Raw genomic sequence first — 18,218 nt, forward strand, 5'->3', positions numbered from 1 at the left:
ACGCTCGGCGGTGAGTCCAGGAGTCCGTGCTGCGTTCACGCCTCTGGCTGCGTTTACGGACACACCTGTTAGATCGTCTCTCTCTCTCTCTCTCGCTCTCACTCCCCCTCCCTTTCTCTCTCTCTTTCTCTCTCCCTCTCTCTTACCTCTATATCTGTATTTTTTTAATGTAGTCAAAAGGATAATATACATGTTTTCACCCTCGTTTTTAAGATTTATATTGTTTTTTTTCCGTTTAAAATACGTTTTTTCTGGCTGTTAATCCTTTAACCTTTTGTGTTAGTGTTGTGTTGTTCATATTCTTCTCACTATAATCATTATTATTATTTCTGTTGACTTTTTTTTATTACTTTTACATGTCATTTTTTTCATCCAACATTTAAGAAACTGTATTTCGAGACGATCTAATGATGGTTGAAGTCCTGTTTATGTTAGATTACAGTTAAAATTCATAACTTGTTTACATTATGGTCTTTCATGTGGATGTTTATCTCTTGATTTTGTTTCTTTTAGTCGTGTGTTTATGTTGAAGTGACAACTGTGGTCGTTAGTTGAAATGGCTCCTCCTCTGTCGTGACTCTGGCGTTGAGCATGTTGTTAAAAACAGGATGAGCTGCAGCAGATGTTATGTTATCTTGTGTGATGGAGGCCGGGCTTCACCAGATCATGGTGCCCGTCTCAAGCCCCGACTGCTGAACGGCCTTATTAGCGCGACACCCTGCCTGACGCTCTCTTGTTACGACGACGTTCCATGATTAGTTTCTCATCAGGGGGAAAATCCAGAATCTCCATTATCTCGTAACGTTTGTGCAGAGAATGTCTTCTTACTCTCTTCGCAGTTGTTCAATGTAGTATCCCTTAGACATCCCATAAATGGACGCTTGTCTGCCCAACGGCACCATTCACGACTCGCTAACCAATGACCTGTTCACCGGGGTCACCCTTGAAGCCCGACAGGTGCAGCCGCAGGGAAAGATAATCGACTCGCACGCTGAGATTGGATTTTAAAAGGCTGTTAAATATTAGTGAGGTGATGAATATTGATCTGGTCGTGGGGGGGGTTCGCTCCGGACCCCCAACTCTGCCTCATATTGACGAGTTTTAAAGCATTGATTCAAAAGGACTTGATCGCCTTGTTAACTCCGTCATCACGGAGATAATCCGGCGAGCGTTCCGACTTATTAGCCTGTAAATATTTAATTTCCTGAATTATCATTCCGCCCGCATCAATCTCTGTCGCTCACTTCACAGCCACGTGTCGCGGATCAACTCTGACCCCGAGAATCTCTCCGGCAGCGTCTCAATTACAGCTCGGCTCCGAACGATTGTTTTCCTCCGAGCTCGCAGCGGTCACTCCTCCGCCGCTGACCGGCGGCGAGCGGTCATTAGCCGGCAGGGATGTTGACGGATGGTCCTCCCGAGGCGGGCCGCGGGGGTCCCTTCCCTCCCCGGAGGACCACCGCTCAGCCCGGCCCCTGTAGCCGCTGACAGGTCCGACCCAATGAAGACCTCCTCCTTCACCGTGAAGACCGGCCGTCAATCCTGAGGTCGTCTTCGGGGGGGGCTTCGGGTCAAGACGAGCGGGTCGACCCAGTGAAGGGTTTTTAATGAGTGATTAATGAGTGAGTGACAGTTTGGTTCTGTGAGGAAGGACAGAGAATTATTTAAATATAATAACATTGAATCTGAAGATTTAAATGTAATCTGTTGGTTAAATGTTAGATTAGATTACATTGACTTTATTAATACCTTCGGGAAATGAGATTCACCAGTTTTCTCAGCAGACAATAGAAGGAACAGCAAGTTTCATAAAAGCAATAAAAAAACACAAAGTGCAAATGAACAGAGCAAAGTGCAAAGAGATAACAAAGTGCAAAAGAAATGTGGTGATTTAATTTGATTATTGACATCATTATATTATAGATAACAAGAAAGGACATAAACAACTTTGCTAGTATTAGGGATACTTAGATTATTTAGTTAATTTTTTTATTATTAGATTAATGTGGACATTTAGTTCGTGTTTAAGATAATTTATTTCAACATCAAAGTCGCATATATTGAATTTTTTAAAAGATTAAAGTTGTTTAATGTTAAATAATTATGAGATTAAAGTTATATAATATTACATTTATTACAAGATTAAAGTTGTCTATATTAGACTTATTATAGATTAAAATCCGATTTATTACGTTCATTACAAGATTAACATTTTAAATATTAGATTTATCATATATATTATTATACACGTATATTATTACATTACGATATTAAAGTTGTATATATTACATTTATTAACAATTAAATATGTATATATTACATTTATAATGAGATAAAAGTCGTATATTATAGGTTATACGAGATTAAAGTTGTATTAACTACATTTATAATGACATCAAAGTCTATTCAATAGATATAAAAGATGTGCAACTTTAATTTCTTAACGAAAAAGCAAAATAATTCTTTAAAACCTCATATTTTGTCTGTCAGCAGCTAAGTTTGTTTAATGAGAAAATAAGTGGACACAGAAAAACGGATTAAATTTACGCTTATGCAATTTCAGATTTCTATTTATTTATTAATAATGAACATAAACTGAGATTAACATTTTAATCTTGAATAGACAAATAACAATGAAAATTCTAGTCGTTGAATAGTTGTTGTACAAACTACTCTTTCATTCACAGCTTCCTTAGAAGAAAATCACCTCGAACCAAGCGTGTGTCTAAGTGCAGTGTGTGTAGGTGTGTGTGTTAGTGCAGGTGTGTGTGTAAGTGCATGTGTGTGTGTAAGTGCAGTGTGTGTAGGTGTGTGTGTTAGTGCAGGTGTGTGTGTAAGTGCATGTGTGTGTGTAAGTGCAGTGTGTGTAGGTGTGTGTGTTAGTGCAGGTGTGTGTGTAAGTGCATGTGTGTGTGTAAGTGCAGTGTGTGTGTGTAAGTGCAGTGTGTGTGTGTAAGTGCAGTGTGTGTGTAAGTGCAGTGTGTGTGTAAGTGCAGGTGTGTGTGTAAGTGCAGTGTGTGCAGGTGTGTGTGTAAGTGCAGTGTGTGTAGGTGTGTGTGGCAGCGCAGGTGTGTGTAAATGTGTGTTAGTGTAGGTGTGTGTAAGTGTGTGACATGATGAATGTCGCGCGTGTGCAGCCGAGAGGAAACAGCAGGTTGAGGTGTGAGGTCATGTGACGGCGTGTAGCCGTCAAGTCCTGATGGCGAGCAGCAGATTGAGCCGCACACTTGCTCTGGTTTCTACATTAATAACCGACACCGAGTCTGGACCACATTTATTAATCACAATTTGTCATCCGTCCCCCCGTACCCCCCGTACCCCCCTCTCACCACCCACTCAGACGTGCTCCGGCATACTGACGGAACCGTGTCCACTCAGGAGGAAATAAAACAACAACAACAGTAATAAATAATAATCACAGGTTTGTAAACTGACACAACAGTTCATTTTTCTTATTCATGATGATTTAACACTTCAGAGGAGTGTGTGTGTGTGTGTGTGTGTGTGTGTGTGTGTGTGTGTGTGTGTGTGTGTGTGTGTGTGTGTGTGTGTGTGTGTGTGTGTGTGTGTGTGTGTGTGTGTGTGTGTGTGTGTGTGTGTGTGTGTGTGTGTGTGTGTGTGTGTGTGTGTGTGTGTGTGTGTGTGTGTGTGTGTGTGTCTCTGCTACACACTCGTGAACACAACTGTTGTTCTTACACACAGTTATTCAACGTTATTGGGTTATGAGTGAAGTACTTCATTATTGTTTTAGTTATGAATGAAGTACTTTATTATCTGTTCAGTATTAGAGTAAAGTACTTCATTATTGGTTTAGTTTTAGAGTGAAGTACTTCATTATTTGTTTGTTTATGACTGAAGTACTTCACTATTGGTTTGGTTATGACTGAAGTACTTCATTATTGGATTAGTTTTAGAGTGAAGTACTTAATTATTGGTTTAGTTTTAGCATGAAGTACTTCATTATTTGTTTATGACTGAAGTACTTCATTAGTGGTTTGGTTATGACTGAAGTACTTCATTCTTTGTTTATGACTGAAGTACTTCATTAGTGGTTTGGTTATGACTGAAGTACTTCATTATTTGGTTATGACTGAAGTACCTCATTATGGGTTTAGTTTTCGAGGGAAGTACTTCATTATTGGTCTAGTTTTCGAGGAAAGTACTTTATTATTGGTTTAGTTATGAATAAAGTACTTAATTTGTTGTTCCGTTTTAGAGAAGAGTACATCATTATTGTTTCCGTTATGAGTGAAGTACTTCATTATTGGTTCAGTTACGACTGAAGTACTTCATTATTGGTTCAGTTATAAGTAAAGTACTTTATTTTTTATTTCCTTTTAGAGAAGAGTACTTCATTATTGGTTCAGTTTTAGAGTGAAGTACTTCATTATTTGTTTCGTTTTAGAGTGAAGTACTTCATTATTGGTTTAGTTTTAGAGTGAAGTACTTTGTTATTGGTTCAGTTTTAGAGTGAAGTACTTAGTACTAAAAGTGTTCAAAAACACAATGATCGACTGATGTTCTTTGAGGTGTTTGAAAGTATATTTTTACTTTTATTAATTCTCCCACTAAGACCTTATTCTTCCTAAAAGATTTGTAGATATACTCCTTATTCTCTATAAAATAACTTTTAGTTCTTATGTCTCAGTAAAACATCAGAGACTTCTTGTCGGTGTGAATATGTGTTGATCTGATGAGACTGAAAGTACTTTGACACATTCTTCCGCCTCAGGCCACATGAAGTTGACATTTAATCGATTGTGTTTTTGCATCGATGCTGCAAAATATTCCGACAGTTAAGTGACCTTTGACCCTGATCAGATCCGTGATTTATGAGTCCCTGATTCCTGCAGGTCTGGACTGACACTCCAGTGAGAGCTGGACCACGTCGAGCAAGTATGTTGAAGTACTTCGTTATTGGTTTAGTTTCATATGGAAGTACTTCATTATTGGTTCAGTTTAAGAGGGAAGTACTTCGTTATTGGTTTAGTTTCATATGGAAGTACTTCATTATTGGTTCAGTTTAAGAGGGAAGTACTTCGTTATTGGTTTAGTTTCATATGGAAGTACTTAATTATTTGTTCAGCTTTAGAGTGAAGTACTTAATTATTGGTTCAGTTTAAGAGGGAAGTACTTCATTCTTGGTTCAGTTACAGATGGAAATACTTAATTATTGCTTCAGTTTAAGAGGGAAGTACTTCATTATTGGTTCAGTTACAGATGGGAATACTTCATTATTGGTTCAGTTTAAGAGGGAAATACTTCATTATTGGTTCAGTTTAAGATGGAAATACTTCATTATTGGTTCAGTTTAAGAGGGAAGTACTTCATTATTGCTTCAGTTTAAGAGGGAAGTACTTCATTATTGCTTCAGTTTAAGAGGGAAGTACTTCATTATTGCTTCAGTTTAAGAGGGAAGTACTTTATTATTGGTTCAGTTTAAGAGGGAAGTACTTTATTATTGGTTCAGTTTAAGAGGGAAGTACTTCATTATTGGTTCAGTTTAAGAGGGAAGTACTTTATTATTGGTTCAGTTTAAGAGGGAAGTAATTCATTATTGCTTCAGTTTAAGAGGGAAGTACTTCATTATTGCTTCAGTTTAAGAGGGAAGTACTTTATTATTGGTTCAGTTTAAGAGGGAAGTACTTCATTATTGCTTCAGTTTAAGAGGGAAGTACTTCATTATTGCTTCAGTTTAAGAGGGAAGTACTTTATTATTGGTTCAGTTTAAGAGGGAAGTAATTCATTATTGGTTCAGTTTAAGAGGGAAGTACTTCATTATTTGTTCAGTTTAAGAGGGAAGTACTTTATTATTGGTTCAGTTTAAGAGGGAAGTAATTCATTATTGGTTCAGTTTAAGAGGGAAGTACTTCATTATTGGTTCAGTTTAAGAGGGAAGTACTTTATTATTGGTTCAGTTTAAGAGGGAAGTACTTCATTATTGCTTCAGTTTAAGAGGGAAGTACTTCATTATTGCTTCAGTTTAAGAGGGAAGTACTTTATTATTGGTTCAGTTTAAGAGGGAAGTAATTCATTATTGGTTCAGTTTAAGAGGGAAGTACTTCATTATTTGTTCAGTTTAAGAGGGAAGTACTTTATTATTGGTATCGTGAGCTATTTCAATAAATAATCTTCTCTATGATCCGTGTTACAGTAGAAACATGCTATTTTTTTCTACCACTAGGGGCAGTGTGATCTAAAACATTCCTACATGTGGTGCTAGTTTGAAAGAAAGTTCTGAGTCAGTCGAGTTTGAGCTTCATTAAATCCAACTGGATCGTCAGTTCCTGACCCATCACGAGGACGTCCTCCTTGTTCCCTGAAAAATGATTCGGAAACGTGAAACCGTAAAGACTCTCGGATCAGAACCTTCTCTGTCGGGACTCGAGTCCTGCGACTGTTTTCTTTCGGGAGGACGAGTGTTTGGATGAGTTGCCATGATTTTCATGTGCAAATGTCACTCTGTCGTCCTCCTGCAATCACGGGCCGTCGTGTCCGGAGACGGCGGCTCCAGACGGGCGCTGAATTATTGAGCAGCTCTGGGCCGCCGCGCTTTTCTCGCGGTCACAACCTTCCCGCGCGGCCCGCGGACCCCGTCCTCCGTCGGACCCCCATTACCTCATATTTACCCCGCAGACGGTTCAGGCCTCGCGGGAGGGAGACGAGAGAAGAATGGGTGAGCGGCGGCACCCGTGACATTGTGAAAGAAAACCCCAGTTGAATCCAGGACCATTTACCGGGCCGGGATGTGAAGGTTCTGGACACACGCGCTCGGAAAAGGTCAGGAATGACATGAAAGTCTGAGCAGATCATAAGGGCCCAATTTACCCGGATCACACCTGCCAGACGGGTCAGAGGAGGACGACTCAACCCTCCAGTCTGTTCACGTTGGTGGTGAGTGGACTGGACCACCATTCTTATCCCGCCACGGCCAGAGCGATCGCTGATGACAACGTGATGTTCCGAGGCAGGTGTTGAGATGTTTCGTGAGCATCTGGATGGCAGGAGGAATATGATGGGGATGTCGGAACTAGAGTTCCAGAGGCACGTTTCCATGACGATGTCACCTGTGAGCGGCTCATTAGTTTCTCTGATTTACCGCGAAACAGAATGGAATGATCAGAATTTCCGAGGGCTCACGTCTCGGCCCCCGGTTCTGAGAAGAACACGAAGAGTTGGGACTCGGAGTCGGGAAAAGGGCTGCAAAGGATTATTGAGTGATTGTTTGGTGACTGATGGTCGGAGCCTGTCGGCCGCCGCGTGACAAACTGCGCTCGGGAAGAATGACTCTCGTCTCTCGTCCATCTGTCCATCCGTCACTCCGTCCTTGTCCCTCCTCCGTCCGTCCTCAGAGTCCATCTGACCTCTGGAAGGATCTCACGTGTTTGTCCGTCAATTTCAGTCCAGAGTTGGTGAATCATCTCCTTCTGAGTCTTGGGAAAAGAACTGGGTTGTTGTTATGTAAGTTCAAAAAGGAAATACTTCCCTCTAGTAAGATTCTTTAGATACGGTACGTATCACGATACAGGGTCAACGATACTAATATTTTGATACTGTAGTAACAAGGATATATGTGTAGTATTGTCCAGTACTTGACTCTGGTGTTGTAGTATTTACAGACCACATGACTCTTGACGAAGTCGTAACTGATTTCATTTGTTTTAAAACCAAAATATGTCCAAACATCAGCTTCAAAAGCTGCTGGAGTCACTGTATCCTCTCGTCCTCAGTCATCGCCGGGATCTCGCTGGATTTCATTCTTCATTTAGCTGTGGAGGTCGTAATGACAGAAGTTTAATTTAAACACAGAAATGAATACTTGCATGTTAATTGTAAATTTTAAAAAAAGGAAATTATTATACTTTAATTTTACGATTTTTATTTCTCATTGTTCTTTTTATAGAATTTGCTGACTGCTGCCATCTAGCGGCTGGAAGTTTATTTGCTACACAATCAATGACAAGCACGGAGAATATGTGCATGTTAGTTGTAGATAAAAAAATATGTATAAATATAAATATATTATATATATATATATATATATATATTTTCATTTTAAACACACTTCATTAAAATATAAAGTAACTATCATTTAAAATCTGTTTTAAAAGCTTAAAAAATAAAATAAATGGGATTTTTTTTAAAGGTTTTTCCTTTAAATTGATACAGTGCAGTTTAATGTTGATATATATATATATATATATATATGTACTGTATATATATTTTGCACAGCTCTACTCAGAAGCGACTTAAGTTAAGGTTAAGTCAAAACTGTGCGTTAACCAATCAGAGCCAAGATTGTTTCATATGCACACAACGCATTAAACCCACGAAAGATACAGTTCTCTGGACTCTCTGCTCCACCATGTTGACTCTTTAACCTTTGACCCCCCAGCAGATTGACCTATTGTTTTAGACAAACTTGAGAGCCTTTATTCACTTAACTACTCCTAGGATTGCGTTCGTTACTTGGTTTGTCAATGTTTCTCTCTGAGTTCCTCAAAGTTCTGATTTGGTGGTCCGGACACACGTGTCCAGGTCCATCAGTCCACGTCCTTCTGTCGTCCGAGCGCCGCCGCAGACGAGCGATGAGAAGCTTGTCAGTCGGCGCGTCGTCGAGGACTGATGGCGACATGAGACTAGATTGATCGATGTCGCCGTCTGGACAAATCGTCCCGATAATTACGATTGTATCTCGAGTCTGAGATGAAGGTTCGGATCGGTCGGCAGGTGGCGTCGACCCCATTTGAGCGAAAGAACTCCCGGATTCCACGAGATTCCTGAGAGTGCATGATGGAGATAAAGTTCTTTGTGTAAATGCAGGCTGAATAATTCATCCACGTCTGTCAGCGAGAGAGAGGGAGGCGAGTGGCCCCTGACCATGAATAATTGATCTGAACTGATTAAAGTTGGCGCTGATTACCTCTCACCTCCGCAGATGAATGGACGCACCTCTGTTTGCTGTCTCCTCCGTGACGTCCCGGCAGACACGTCTCCTCGTCGGCGAACCGGGGTCACCGGGGTCCACGCCGGTGTGTCCAGGAGCCGGTAGGTTCAAAACTTTATTGATCAACAACAGTTTAGTTGAGGATAGTCGGGGCAGAGTCGGCCATCTTGAAGTCGGTCCGGGTGGGGGAATAGTTTGACGTTTGAGTTCACACAGTCCAGAATGGCACTTGGTCTTGAACCTTAGACCTGGTACCAGTCAGTTCTATTGATTAAACATTAGTAACATTAGAGTCTGTGACTCTTGATACGTCAAAGCGCTTGTTTCAGTCAAGTTTACTCAACAAAAAAAAACTAGCGAAAATGAGTGAAACTCTCTAAGTGAAACACTTTATATGTCGCAGAGAAACCAGTCAGGTGCTCCTGCTTAATTAATGTTATAATGAGATGGATTTCTTATGCATGTAAAGTTTGATTTATTCTGGTCTTAATGTTTTATTCTACTGCTTTTATCTGGAGGTGGGTCTGTCAATATAATACGGACATTAAATCAATCGGAGGTGCACAAAAATGTGGACTCGGCTGTAGTGGACCTACTTTCCTGGGCCGTGAGCAGAAGAACCGGCGCGATGTCTTCCTCCAGGTCCACTCGTCTGCTTCTGCACGAGCGACGGCAGGAATACTAAGAGCACACGCATAGATTTTCTGCTCGACGCAGAGACGGAAAGCTGCCGAGTGTTGTGGGAGTTGACTGACCACATCAAAATCCCCGCCTCGCGTCTTTTCCTTTTGCTCTGGGGGGACGCCGTGTTTGTCAGCCAGGCAGTGGAGCGTCTCGCTTCCAGCTCCGGCGTCTTTAAGCCTCCTCCTCGCTCCTCCTGGATCCTCCTGCTGCTTTCAGAGGAGGAAATGGGATCAATCCAATAATGTCTGGTGTGTTGACACGTTTGTGTGAAGAGCTACACACTCCACACTGATGTTTTAGGACCAAATCTGGAGACGGTGTGTGTTAATTGTGTACCTTATCTGTGGTGACCATGTCAAACCTGTCAATAATTGACATGTGACTCGGCCCCCCTGACCGAGGACAGTTAGGGGGGCATGCGATCATAAATCATCAATACACAATTGTTGCTACTAAGAAATTACCCAATCGTTAGCATAAATTGTTGTTATGCTATCACGGATATGCTGATGATAATTATTTATCACTTTTAACACATTTAATTGTCCTTTTAATAATGTTTTTTTCCTAAAAACCAAATTATTTAAGATAAAACATTTGCTTTGATGATTTTTGAATAAATGTCTTATTTTAATGTTTCGATATTTCGACTAACAAACGTTTTGTCACATTTAAGTTAAGGAGTTAATTGACTTTGTCTATTATAACGTTCAACTCTAAAGACAACTTTGAACTCTAGATTCATGTCTGACATTTGAAAATCTCACCTGCACCTCCCAGTTGAACACTGAGGATCAGTGGCTCAACTCTGAGTCTCACATGAATGACTGAGCTCCTCAGCTCAGCTCTAATACAGAGTCCAGTTCCAGGGGAACTTTTCTGTTGTTCTTTGGGTCACAAAGTTAGTGATCTCAGGTGAGAGCAGGAACATGGTTTGAGTTCATTCGTGGTCACGAGAGTTTGATCACAATCTGGACGGACAGACGACGACAGCCGGTTGGGTTCATGACCTGATCTGATGTTTGGATCATTACTCCGACAAACTCCTTCACCTCCTTCACTCGTCTCGGTTGCCGTGGCGGCGAAACCTGTCTCCACCTCAGACGGAGGCGAGATGAAGAACGTTGAGCCCTCATCGATCCCTGAAGCCGAAGAGATGAAGGGTTTGAACCGGCAGTGTTTACATGCGACTCAGCGGCGGCTCAGACAGGAGGCGATCGTCTGTCTTCGCTCCGGTCCTGAAACTAAACTTCCCTTTTATCACGTTGTCCGACACACGCGTGTGTTCGTGCAGCAGCCCGAGGCGCTCGTGAATACTGACCGCATGAAGGCGAGTGGAAGTGGCAGGTGAGGAGGGAGCGAAGGCGGCGGCGACGGTTCCCTCCAGATCCGACCGGTAGCTTCACGACAACCAGATGAGACAAGGTGGTGACATCACCTCACAAGCGTGTCACTGATCCTCAAACTTCTCTGGACCTCCTACAGATTCCAATCTCTCTAATTCGCCTCGGTCGTCTCTCGGCCGGACACACCCCGAGTCCTCACTTCCTCTCCGATTCCGGATCTGGACCTCAAGTCTTCGGGTGACCAGAGTCGGGCCGTCTGGGTCGTGACTGGAATATTTTACCCATCATGTGTCCTGAATAAAGAAAGAAGCGGGTGGAGAGCAACTGTCAGGTCTCTCTGGCTAATGTTAGCAATGCTAATGCTAAGTCCAAAAGGAAGTTCTTGAATGTTCTTTAATTCATTTATTAATAATTTAATCAAATAATTTCTATATTAAAAGGTTCAATTTATTTTTATTAAATCATTTTAAATCGACTATTTCCTAAATTAATGATTTTGTATTAAACATAGCGTTTGATATTTTAATTCAAATCATTCAAAATTCAATACAAAAACGTTGTTTTAATAGTTTCCTCCGGACAATATTGAAGCTAAAATATAATGATTGAAAAGAAATTGAATTTAGAATATTTATATATGAATTTTTGGAACAACAATATCAAACTATATGTGTAAAACAAAAGAAATATATTTTTTATTATTCGATAAAAACGTATTCAACCTTTCATATCGATTTTTTTCAATACAATTATTCAACAAAAGACCATCCGTGCTTAAAGAAAAATCAATTAAAATGTTTAATCATTTTCGATGTTGAATTAAATTCTCTCACCTCCTGCTCGGACGACGCTCCTGCTTCCTCTCGTGGCTCGGAGGCAGCAGACGTCATCTCCTCCTCGCTCACTTCAGCTCAGGATCAGCTTCTCCTCGCCCGGACGCCCGCCCGGCCTCAGCTGCCGGACGGACAGCTGTCGGCTCGGATGAGTTCAGGACGGGAAACGCGCGACGTCGAGTCCAACACCTGCGTCTTCCTGTAGAACTTTGGATCCTCCTGGAGCCTCCATCAGCGGTGGATCAGCGGCTGAGACGGCCTCGGCCCGGAACCATCTGATGAAGACGAATGTGCGAACACACGTCGACAGAATTGCTTCTCGGTCGAGCGTAACCTTGTGATTTATCGCCGGTCCCGGGACCGCCGGTCGCCTCCCACGCCCGTGATTGCACTGGTGTGTGTGTGAGAGACCTGCAGCCCACCAGCCCCGGACCAGAAGAAAACATCGTTGTTATTCCGGGAGCGAGGAGGATGGGAGACGCCGGGTCATGGAGGTCAAACGGCAGTTGAAGGTCCCGGAGTCGTTAACAGCTCCGTCGGAGGAGAGTAGAGGGTTCGCTCTGGGTACTCCACCTGATCTACAGTGTAGTTAAAGAACTCTGAAATGTAAAAGCCCAAAGATTATAAAAAAAAACAAGTTTGGGTTCCGGCTGACTGTGTGAAGTCAAAGAAATGTTATTCAAATTAAAAAACTGTAATTTCGTCTGCGAAAAAAAAAATGTTTTAATCGAAAATATTTACAAAAGCATAACAGAGCCACCAGACAAAAGCAAACGAGTACCGAGTTACTGGATCATACATAAACGATCAGGTCTTTATGATCCAGTAACTCTGTGCTCATTTGGTTTTGTCTAATGTTATTTTTTTTATATTGAATTTAAAAGGATATGAATTCAAAAATATTGAATAATTTAAATCAAAATATGACAAATATTGAATATTTGAAATTTTTTCAACCTTTCAATATTTGAAAAAAATACTTTCAACCCTTCAAAACTCTGATGACATTGATGTACTTCTACACAGTTTAACCCTGAGATAACACGAGTGTAAACAAACTCACTTCCTTCATTCTCTTCATTCTCTTTCTCTTCTGCCTCAACCTTCACTCTGGATTCTTCGCCGCGGGTCATATGGACCCGCCTGACGGTCCAAAACCCTTACTCTGTTCTGGACGATGAGAATAAATTGTGTAAAAATGAGGTGCAGTCGATAACTTGAGGTGATTCTGATGCAGATCATTCATATTCATGACGTCGATCTGAGTCACGTCAGAGTTCCACCCGTGCTCAGCACGAGGCTGGTCATAATGAAGTGGTCTGGTGGATCCCGGGGTCTGGGGTCGGAGCTTGTTAATAAGGTATCCATTGATCCTGCGACCGGCGGCTCCTGCGCCTCGGAATTTGTCGGCCATCGATTCCTGCGGCTTATTATCGCGGCGGCCATCTTAGTATACAGTGAGGCGGGAAACAGGATTAGCGGGAAATAGAAACATCGATCGGGTCCAGATTTCCAGATTCCACCAGAGACGAGATCAGACTTCAGGAGTGTGTGTGATGAGTCACGGCACGGTTGTGTTGTTTGTGTGTCAACATAGAACATCGTCAAGTGTGTAGAGGAGCAGAGTGATTGTTTACGTGTGTGTTTTTTATTAAAGTTCATTTACTTTAAAAGTATTATTGCTGAATATTTACTGAACACACCAGAGTCTGTGTCACTTTGATCTCTTTTTGTGTGTTGATTGTTGTGTATGAAAGCTGTTGGTTTTGTGTGTTGATTGTTTTGTATGAAAGCTGTTGGTTTTGTGTGTTTGTTTATTGAATTGCTTGTTCTATGTTCTGTGTGTTTTTGCGCTGATTGATGTGTGTTACTTTTTGCGTGTTTATTGTATTGTATGTTGGTTGTTTTTTGTGTTGGTTTTTGCATATCATTTTCTCTTTTTTTTTATACTTGGCTTTTTGTGTGTTGGTTCTTTTTGTGTGTTGGTTGTTTGTAGTTTTTTAGTTGTTTTATTTCTGGTGATACTTTTCTGTCAATTGTTTTGTTTTTGTATGTTGATATTTTTTGTGTTTGTTTTATTGTTGGTTGTTAGGTTATGATTGTTTGCGTTTGTGTTCATTTTGGTATGTTAAATTTTGTGTTGATATATTTATATATGTATACTTTATATTTATTTTTTTCCTTGTTTTTTTTGTTGTTGCTTTTTGTATTTTTTGTGATTATTTTCTGTTGATTGTTTGTTTTTGTATGTTGTTGTTTTTGGTCTTGATTGCTTTTATTTTAACTAAAAGATTTAAAATGTAATTTAATCTACAGGAATAAACACATAAAAATCAATGTTTTTAAGCCAGTTTGGAAAGAGGAAGTAATTGTATCACGTGACTCGAGGTGAGAGTGAGCTGTAGACAGAACCAGGATGTTGTAAAAAAAATACTTCGATTATAATGAAACGTGTAAAACTATCCAGTTATTATTGTCAGTATTCAGCGATTTTCAAGTAGAAATACAGTTCAGTGCGTCCTGAGCTTGTACTGTGTCACTGTGACCGACAGAGGGCGGTGTTGCAGCAGACTCGAGCGAAACACCGGAAATCAGAAGTTCTCCGGAAACAAACGTCAGGTCAGAGACAGACGAGGCTCTCGAGCGTCTAAAGGTAAATAATAAACATTTTCTTCCTACTTTCCTCCGCAATGACGAATATCTTTGTCTCGTTGAGTGTCTTCTACCCGTGACGTCACCTGTTAGCGAGCAGCATGTCCTGCGTCATTACACTGGTTATTACGGTAGAACGCAAACGTCGCTAAACTTAACTTATTTAAGACATATTTTTAAGCCATTGACGTATTTATTCTGCGACTGAGAGAAGATCAACGGAACAGTTTTAAATATAGTTTATGTAACAGTTGTGTTCAGATAAGAATAATTCAGGAACCGTAATAATAATAAAAAATACAGATTTACTTTCTTATTCTAATATTTGATTTGCCATTTTTATTGTTATTTATATAGTTTGTATTGTAATTGGTAGAAAATAGAGACATTATTTTGAGTAATAACTAAAGATTGATGCAAGATCTCGTTTTCTTCTTTTTGTTTAGACAATATTTATATTTATTATTATTATATCATTGAAGGTTTATTCTGAAGAAGGAACTTCCTCTGCATTTCTAAGATTTGTTACACAATAAGAGAGATATCAGATTGTATTACTTTCAATATTAAAGTTTTAAACACTATATTTTTTAGGAGATATATTTTTTGCAGATATACAACTTTTTTATCCTTGTCATGTTCGGTTTATGGAAGTAAATGCCTGCTAACAGACTTTGAATTTCTAACACTGGATTTTTACATAATCAAAATTATTATTATTAATTTATTCATATATTGAAAAAAAAACACTGTTTTTCGCCGTTTGTTTTATTTGTATTGCACGAATAAATTCATAGTGAAATTCGATTTGTAAAAAAAATGAATGTAAAAATTATGTCATTGTAAGATTTTCATGTAAAACAAATGTAAATAAAATATACAGTATATCAAAAAAGATGATGTATAAAAAGATGATTTGAAGAAAAATCAATGTTCAATTAAATAAATTCATTTAAAAAAAAAAGGTATGATAGTGATTTACTTTGACTCCATCACTTTTAAACAGACGTGTTTGTCTTCACTTCATTGACAAACGAATACGTTTGTGGGAAACTAATCCTTATTTTTCTTTTTTTTTACCGTACTATCTGTGGACATCGCGCAATAAAGATCAGAGAAGCTCAGAACATTTCATCAGATTCATTGGTCGTCGTGAAGGAAGAAGCGAGACGATGGCGTCGCGTTCGTGGACGTTGGTCGTGGCTTCTGTCTGCGGACTTCTGCTCCTGGACTGGCTGGTCGTCGCGCAGGCGAAGGTAAAGTGATCAGAATGAAAGAGACTCGTAGCAACATCTTCGTGTGATGGATGATTGACAACAGCTCACATCTTCGTGTGATGGATGATTGACAGCAGCTCGATGAACCGACTCTCTTGTCTCCAGAACTTCGAGGACGTCCGCTGCAAGTGCATCTGTCCTCCGTACAGGAACATCAGCGGACACATCTACAACAGGAACGTGTCCCAGAAGGACTGGTGAGAAAGTTGTGCGTCTGTTGTGCGACGGGAGCGACTGACTGTTGCCGTGGTTACAGTAACTGTCTGCACGTGGTGGAGCCCATGCCGGTGCCGGGGGGCGACGTGGAGGCCTACTGTCTGCTGTGCGAGTGCAAGTACGAGGAGAGGAGCACCAACACCATCAAGGTGACCACGAGTCGTGAGCTTTTATTGTGAAGGTTGTTGACTTCCTGGTCGGCTGCAGGTGACGATCATCATCTACCTGTCCATGGTCGGAGCGCTGCTGCTCTACATGCTCTTCCTGCTGCTGGTGGACCCCCTGATCCGGAAACACGACCCCTACATCCAGCAGCTGCACAACGAGGAAGAGGTGAGTTTGTTTACGCTTTTTTATAAAAATGTGATTTATTTTCATTCCATTTTATTTATTTATTTTACCAGTATCGCAATAGTGATATTAATTTTTAATAATATATTGATTTTTTTTAAATGTATATATATACATATATTATTATATTTTAGAATATTTTCTAAATAAATAAATGTTGATTTTATTTTTATTTAGTTAAATATCTAATTCCAATAATTTTCTTCCCTTTCAATGTTAACATTAAGTGTTGGTCTAAAAGTTCCACCAGACAATATTTTATATGTGAAAATACCTGATTCTTGTTTATTTAATTAAAAAAATCGAATTAAAAAAAAAACAATATTGTAATTATTGTTATTGAGTTATTCATAAGAAAACTTTCAACAAACAAAAAAATTCAATTTAATTAATTTCAATATTCTGATGACACTGATTTACTTCCATGCCTTTATTGTAATACAATATCTTTATTAAACAACCTGGAATAAACAACATTACGAATAAAGATAAACATCACACAAATTGCAAAGTGCAAAAACCTAAATTATAAAAATAAATGACACTAAAATATGTAAACGTGTGGATCCCCATTCAATTATTTTTGTATTTTTTATGGTAGAAATATGAGGCAATTTGCTACAAACGGAATATTAAAGTGTTAGGGAAATAAATGTTTCTTCTTATTCTTTTTTGAAATCACCAAATCTTTGGTAACTTTGTGAAACCATGTGTGTCCAGGAGATGCGTCCTCAGCCGGTCGCCAGCAGCAGCAGCAGCAACAGTCAGGCTCGCGGCAACACGGTGCTGGAGCGCGTCGAGGGGGCGCAGCAGCGCTGGAAGAAGCAGGTCCAGGAGCAGCGCAAGACCGTGTTCGACCGACACAAGCTGCTGAGTTAAACGCTACCATCGTCTCCTCCTGCATGAACCTCTGACTGAAGGTAAACACTGGAGTGTTCCACCATGAATCTCGTGGATCTTAATTTATGTCGTGTTCGGTGACTGAAGCTACGCTACGTTGCTCTATGAGTTAACAAGAACTTAGATCATGTTTGTTCTGAGGGTTCCACAGCTGAGTAGAGAGACTTCTTCACTTGTTTTTGTCTGGACTCTTGAAAAATCTATAAACTTAAAAAAATCCTTTACAGATACTTTAAAGCACTTAGTTTTTTATTTTATTTTGGCTTTCATTGTGTTTTTAATAATAGTTATTTAATGGTTTATACAATTATTCGATTTGTAATTTACAATTAACAAGCAAAATTTCACTGCCTATCAATGTTTGGGTATTGCAATTACATTTCCGGCCACTAGGTGGCATCATTCCATTACTGCTTCTCACCTGTTTCTTGGCGCAGAAGAAGAGGTTCGACGCTCTGGAACCTTCAGAAGTGAATTTGTATTTAGATTCTCAGCAACATGAGCCATTTATTTACTTTGATCCGCATCGTACTCAGGTGTGTTCGTCCCATACACTTTTATAAAATAAATAAATAAATATAATATTGTGCGTCCCATTGGCCGCTGCTTACGTCACATGATCACCCAGGTGAGCACCTGGAGAGCACTTTAGTGACGTCGACTGAGAACGATGATTGTGTCGCAACATTTGAATGAATGGTTTTAATAAAACGTGATGTTTGAACTGAGTTGTGTTTCTATACTGCATCAAAGATGGCGGCTCAGAGTCAAGTATTATTAAATACATGTGTGAAGGGATCAATAAAAAAAGGAGTAGATTAAAGGAGGTCAACTTTATTTTTTAAATTGTTTTATAGATAATTAGTTTATTAGAGTATAAATGTTCACATAAATCAATAATTTTGTTTAAGTTCATATGCAGGACGAGTTATATTTTCTTAGATCCACCAGAGGGCGCTCTAAGAACAAGAAATCAGGAGTTCTACAGGTACCGGCCCAGCAAGAAGATCCA

General features: G+C 39.8%; 1 protein-coding gene across 1 annotated transcript; it reads left to right on the forward strand.

The window, feature by feature from the left end:
* Positions 1 to 13,676: 13,676 nt before the first annotated feature.
* Positions 13,677 to 17,930, forward strand: tmem9 (transmembrane protein 9). Its single transcript, XM_087782046.1, has 6 exons — positions 13,677 to 14,463; positions 15,573 to 15,718; positions 15,845 to 15,936; positions 15,996 to 16,104; positions 16,163 to 16,288; positions 17,027 to 17,930. Exons 2-6 carry the CDS (start codon positions 15,635 to 15,637, stop codon positions 17,183 to 17,185), a joined length of 570 nt encoding a protein of 189 aa, XP_087638172.1. The 5' UTR covers positions 13,677 to 14,463; positions 15,573 to 15,634; the 3' UTR covers positions 17,186 to 17,930.
* The last annotated feature ends 288 nt before the right edge of the window (positions 17,931 to 18,218 follow it).

Source organism: Callionymus lyra, chromosome 19 (genome assembly GCF_982586985.1).
Source record: "Callionymus lyra chromosome 19, fCalLyr1.hap1.1, whole genome shotgun sequence".
In the NCBI taxonomy this organism is placed as follows: domain Eukaryota; kingdom Metazoa; phylum Chordata; class Actinopteri; order Syngnathiformes; family Callionymidae; genus Callionymus; species Callionymus lyra.

What these genes read in the sequence shown, in the direction of transcription:
- tmem9 (XM_087782046.1), top strand. Translation starts at nt 15,635, where the DNA reads ATGGCGTCGCGTTCGTGGACGTTGGTCGTGGCTTCTGTCTGCGGACTT. An exon ending in AACGTGTCCCAGAAGGACTG is followed by an intron (nt 15,937 to 15,995) that starts GTGAGAAAGTTG and finishes CCGTGGTTACAG; the next exon opens with TAACTGTCTGCACGTGGTGG. An exon ending in AGCTGCACAACGAGGAAGAG is followed by an intron (nt 16,289 to 17,026) that starts GTGAGTTTGTTT and finishes ATGTGTGTCCAG; the next exon opens with GAGATGCGTCCTCAGCCGGT.